Source organism: Misgurnus anguillicaudatus, chromosome 21 (genome assembly GCF_027580225.2).
Source record: "Misgurnus anguillicaudatus chromosome 21, ASM2758022v2, whole genome shotgun sequence".
Classification (NCBI taxonomy): Eukaryota; Metazoa; Chordata; class Actinopteri; order Cypriniformes; family Cobitidae; genus Misgurnus; species Misgurnus anguillicaudatus.
The window spans coordinates 54,001,501-54,007,500 of NC_073357.2; the positions used below are offsets into that span (position 1 = coordinate 54,001,501).

At 36.8% G+C, this 6,000-nt stretch overlaps 1 protein-coding gene across 4 annotated transcripts in view; it reads right to left on the minus strand.

Annotated features, from left to right (window-relative positions):
* The window catches only part of sbf2 (SET binding factor 2), a 183,138-nt gene that overhangs the window by 26,153 nt on the left and 150,985 nt on the right, over positions 1-6,000 (minus strand). For 2 of the 4 annotated variants that reach the window (XM_073859387.1, XM_073859385.1), the window contains 2 exons: positions 5,538-5,621; positions 1,237-1,311 (listed from right to left, as the gene is read on the minus strand). The exons of 1 other annotated variant lie outside the window; for it this stretch is intronic. In XM_073859387.1, the coding sequence (XP_073715488.1) occupies positions 1,237-1,311; positions 5,538-5,621 (159 nt within the window). The remainder of the gene's footprint in view (positions 1-1,236; positions 1,312-5,537; positions 5,622-6,000) is intronic. One more of the 4 variants, XM_073859386.1, reaches the window with a different exon arrangement.

Consider the following 6,000-nt stretch of genomic DNA (forward strand, 5'->3'; position numbering starts at 1 on the left):
GAGTAGTACATTCTTTTCTATATTTTATAAACACAGGTGGATGTGATGATTTTCGCAAGTGCCTTGTTTACATTGTACGTGCAGATTTCATGTGGACCGATTAATATCCGTCCTGTCTAACGACAAATTGAGACGTCAAAGTAAAAAACTCAGCAGTACCGACATTTATTTTTATTGGGAAAACATAATCATCCGGTTTACTGAGCTCACTCCTAATATTTAGACATCTGTAATGTGGATGATTGAGACAAAATATTTGCTCTGGTAGTAATCAGGGTCAACGGTCCGGTTCAGTGCCGACTCAAATCATCAGCTAATACAATGAGCATGCACCGAATTACCGCGGTGCAGACCTGATCACACGCACGGCACGCAGGAAGCAATCTGGTTAAAGGAATAGTCTACTCATTTTCAATATTAAAATATTTATTACCCTCACTAAGAATTGCTGATACATCCCTCCACCATCCGTGCGCGTGCACGCAAGCGCTGGAGCGCGCTGCGACGCTTCAATAGCATTTAGCTTAGCCCCATTCATTCAATGGTACCATTTAGAGATAAAGTTAGAAGTGACCAAACACATCAACGTTTTTCCTATTTAAGACGAGTAGTTATACGAGCAAGTTTGGTGGTACAAAATAAAACGTAGCGCTTTTCTAAGCGGATTTAAAAGAGGAACTATATTGTATGGCATAATAGCACTTATGGGAGTACTTCGACTCGGCATAGTAACACCGTCCCTCTCCCATTATGAGAGGGAGAAGGGGAGCGGACTTTTCAGGCGAGTCGAAGTACTCCCAAAAGTGCTATTACGCCATAAAATATAGTTCCTCTTTTTAATCCGCTTAGAAAAGCGGTACGTTTTATTTTGTACCACCAAACTTGCTCGTATAACTACTCGTCTTAAATAGGAAAAACGTTGATGTGTTTGGTCACTTCTAACTTTATCTCTAAATGGTACCATTGAATGAATGGGGCTAAGCTAAATGCTATCGAAGCGTCACAGCGCGCTCCAGCGCTTACGTGCACGCACACAGATGATAAAGGGATGTATCAACAATTCTTAGTTAAGGTAATAACATATTTTAATATTGAAAATGAGTAGACTATTCCTTTAAACTAAAGTTACCTACAAGTGGTGACCTGATTATGAACAGAGGATTATGAATGAGAGCGTTAGGAACATGGATATTATAGATTAGGTTAGTGGGAATGAGTAAAACAGAGCAACTTTACCTTGATTGTGCATTCTCCCCTTAGCTGAAGCTTTTTGGTTTGAGTGAGTGAAAAGTTTATCCCTGTACCCGAGTACTGGTAGATTAGGATGCGGTAGTTGGTGGTGGTACAGAGAAACAGGAAATAAAAAGAGAAAATAATACAAAATTCACACACATGCAATGATTACCCCCTCCGAAAAGAGACAGGACAGACATTAGCACCTCAGATTACAGAGACAGACAAGCGCAAGACTGTTCATGGGGCAATGACAGATCTAGTTAAAGCACAAATTATTATGCAAACTTTGTATTCATGTTTATGATCTTTAATGATTTTATATGTTTATTTATTCAGTAATGCATATTGTTACAATTAAGCAGCTTTACGGAAAATATAAAATTGAAATGGCTACAAAAGTTGAGTAGTGCAATCATTTTATTTATTTCAAAAAGTTCAACTAATAACACAAAAAATTAAATTTGAATTAGGGGCGGTTTCCCGGACAGGGCCTACCCAAGTCCCAGACTAAAATGCATGTTTGGACTAAATTAATTTAAAAACTACTTACACTGACCCATCCTAAAGGATTAGTCCATTTTTTTTTAAACTCCAGATTATTTACTCACCACCACGTCATCCAAAATGTTGATGTCTTTCTTTGTTCAGTCGAGAAGAAATTATATTTTTTGAGGAAAACATTCCAGGATTTTTCTCATTTTAATGGACTTTAATGGATCCCAACACTTATTAGTTTTAATGTAGTTTAAAATTGCAGTTTTAAAGGACTCTTAACGATCCCAAACAAGGCATAAGGGTCTTATCTAGCGAAATAAATGTCATTTTTGGCAAAAAAGCACTTTTTAACCACAACTTCTCGTCTTCCTCCTGTCCTGTGACGCGCTAGTGCGACCTCACATAATACGTTATCACGTCAAGAGGTCATGGATGACGTATTGAAACTATGCCCCAGTGTTTACAAGTGTGGAGAAAGAGGACCATTCCGACGTTGTTGTATGTCAAATGATACTAATTGATGTCTTTATGTCAGTTTATTGTTTAAAATAGTCCGCAAATGTGCGTTTCATGTATGTACCTTTCCACTGCATTACACAATTACGTGAGGTCGCGCTGGCTCGTCACATGACCGGAGATAGACGATGTGGTTTAAAAGTGCTTATACCACGGGTCTGTCGAATGCTGCATTCTGATTGGCTGAGAAATGTTCTATGGGTGTTGATTATTTTTCTGTAAACCGCACACCTAACTTTTCAAATGTCTTAAAAATAGGCACCAGAGCAATGTTTGTGGTAACCGTGGTATAAGAGGAATAATTCACTCCGGTCCCTTGAACTATTTGAAAATAATGCACACCTGCGCCGCTTCGCGTCGTGCCGCATTACCACCTTGGTGTGCATTATTTTCTTATAATTCAATGGCCCGTCGTCAATTATTCCTTACATATTTTTTATTTTTCTTGCCAAAAATGACAACCGTTTTCCTAGATAATACCTTATGCCTCATTTGAGATGGTTTTAGAGTCCTTTGAAACTGCAATTTTAAACTGCATTAAAACTGTTAAGTGTTGGGGTCCATTAAAGTCCATTAAAATGAGAAAAATCCTGGAATGTTTTTCTCAAAAATCATAATTTCTTTTCGACTGAACAAAGAAAGACATCAACATTTTGGATGACATGGTGGTAAGTAAATTATCTGGATTTTTTTAAAACAAATTGACTAATCCTTTAACATATATCAGTACCATTGTTTTGTTTTAAGATGCACACCAGTATTGTTTTTTGTAAGGTATGTTTGTAAAAACTATTTTAATGTCCCTGTTTAAAAGGCCTAGTCCTGGATTAATCTAAACGCTTTCTGGGAAACCGCCCCTTAGACTGTAGTATATAATTTAACTATACTAAAGTTAGTATAGTATAGAAAAATTACAACAGTGTCATGTCATTGCCACATAACAGATCAGGCATTTAAGATCATTTCAGACCGATGTGAAGTTTGCAAAGATGGACATCATTGAAAACAAGAATGAGAATGGATTGATGAACATAAGCTTTAAGTTTCACATGAATGACAGAAACATTATAATCGATGAGATGATTACACGAGGATAAAAAATAAACAATATTTTTGAACATTTAAAAAAATGTGAGTGCATGATCGCCAATAATGCATTATATATAAGTGTTTTGTACAAATTATATGCCTTGTTCTTGGAAGTTTTTTTTTTTAAGTGACCATTTCCAAGTATTAACTCTATAACATGCTGCTGATCATATGATAAATGTACAGTAAGTTGGTTCCTATTTCATCAATTTTCCTGTAGTAGTAGAATTCCTGCTGGCAACAGTTAAAATTATGCTGCTTTTGCAATTATGAAATTATGAAGAAATGCAAACCTTAAATGCAGAAGTGATAATGTGCTCATGATGGGAATAAGAGAGATTACAGTGTTTCGAGAATTTTAATCACAGAAATTACAAGAAAAAGCATGAGTATATGTTTTTAAACCATGGGCTGTTTTTCTAAGAACACCAGCCATTATTACCTGACTTAAAATGTTGTATGCCAAAACAATTTAGGCAAAAAAAATAATTAGATGTGGTTCTTAATCAGATGCAAAAATACCTTATGCACATGCGCAGAAGAATTGTGCTTAAGTTCACGTCTTATATTTATCTCATATTTACGTATCAGATGATTTGCGTCACAGAAACATGCAATAGCAAGGCGATGAGAACACGCATTATTAAAGCTCACATAACACACGTCGTTTCTGCTCATCTCATATAATTCTTGAGTACCGTATTGCATTCTTCATATCTCCGAATACTCTTAAGCTGTATCAGATTTATAAAAGACAAAGCTCTAGTGATTGTTTCTGGAAAAACACGAGATCCCGAAAGTCACGAGCACACAAAACATTGTTTCCATAAGCCTGGCTTACTTGGAAAGCTGAAAAAGGCTTTTTTTCTCTTTACATCCAAACACTCGCTTCTTCTTTCATGCGATTGATAATTCTTGATATGAAACAAAGCTGTCGCGTGCATTGATGCATGTAACTTCTGTTTGAAGAAACAATACTAATGAACTTCCTCGTTCTCGCTCTTACTCTGATTGACTTGTGGGCGTGCTTTTCTGGGGGAAGTGCTATAAAGGGAATACTTAAGGGGTACTCATGTTTGAAAAAAAAACTTTTCAAAACAGGCAAAAAGCTGAGATAATTGCATTTTTGTAAAAGACTTTTGTTCTTTGATCAAAACATACAGAGTATTTACTGTTTGGCTCTAGCGATTGCTTCTGGGTTGTATAAGTTGCGTAAGAGCACCACCTGGTGGAAAATAGCGAAAATACGGATTGCCACAAAAACTGGTAGGGAAGCGTTTTGTCATAATTAAAGACTTAACCCGTCAATGGCGGGGAATGAGTTAAGAACCACTTTCTCCAACTCAACTTTGACTTTGTACATTTATCCAGAGATAAAGCGTGAACTCTACGAAAGATGCTGTGCGCTGTGTTGCCAAGTCATCTCCTTTTTGGCAGAGTTGGACTACTTTTAAGCGTGTTGATTTTTTTCTGCAGGTGAAAGATGAAAGGATTTCGTTCATTAGTTATTGGTATTATTTGTGCTGTGAATAGTTATTGTAATGCTAGTTTTAAATGTCCAATTGGGCTATTTTTGATAAGCAAATCTGGCAACCCTGGCTTGCGCAGACGTTTGGTTTTGGATTATTAGCATTCTAATCAGACTGCAATGTTTAGGGTACCTGTAAACTGTACTGTCGTAGGCTGCTATATGACAAAGCTGCTATATGACAGTGAGTACATGAGGCAAAAGCTATTTTCAGATTAACTATTCCTTAAAGGAGACATATCATGAAAATCAGAATTTTTCCATGTTTAAGTGCTATAATTGGGTCTCCAGTGCTTTTATCAACCTAGAAAATGTGAAAAAGAACAACCCAGTAACTTAGTTTTGGTAAACCATTCTCTGCAAGCATGTGAAAAAATAGGTCATTGAAATTTGGCACCCCTTGTGATGTCAGAAGGGGATAATACCGCCCCTTAATCTGCACTATCCAACCAAAACACTGCCATGTAGTGCAGAGATCAGCTCATTTGCATTTAAAAGGCACATTTTTCCTTACAACTACAAAGTGTCAATTTTAAAATGCTGTAATAAATTATCTATGGTATTTTGAGCTAAAACTTTACATACAGAGTTATGTCAACTAAAGATATCAAATGAAGGATGGGGAATGTGTGTTTTTGAAGTCATGTGGAATAAGGATAAGAAGCCCACACACCTCCTCTAGTAAAGCTATTGGCGAAGGGAATGTCTAATTGGACAGGGGCCATCTTTGGTATTCTTGATGCCCGTCTTTCAGTAGCTAAACAGATAAAGACACACAATACAGCATGCATCATGCACCATAAACAAACTAGACATCATAGCTCTGTCCCAAAGCCAAGTGTGGCCTACATGAATGGCCTACATAGACAGCTTCTGCATCTTCTAAGGCAGTGGTTCCCAAACTTTTTCAGCGTGCGGCTGGTGTATGGTGCATTCCTTTGCGGCCCCCCAAAGAAAATTTGTGACAAAAAACTGTTCTAAACTCAACATTTTACTAAAACACATATTAAATTATACAAAAAAGTAGTGCTTTTGGTTAGTAGCCTTATTGTTTTATGTTTAATTACACAGAATTCATGATAAATTAATGTATTTTATAAAATGTCATAAAACTGGGGCCCCCCTGGCACCATCTC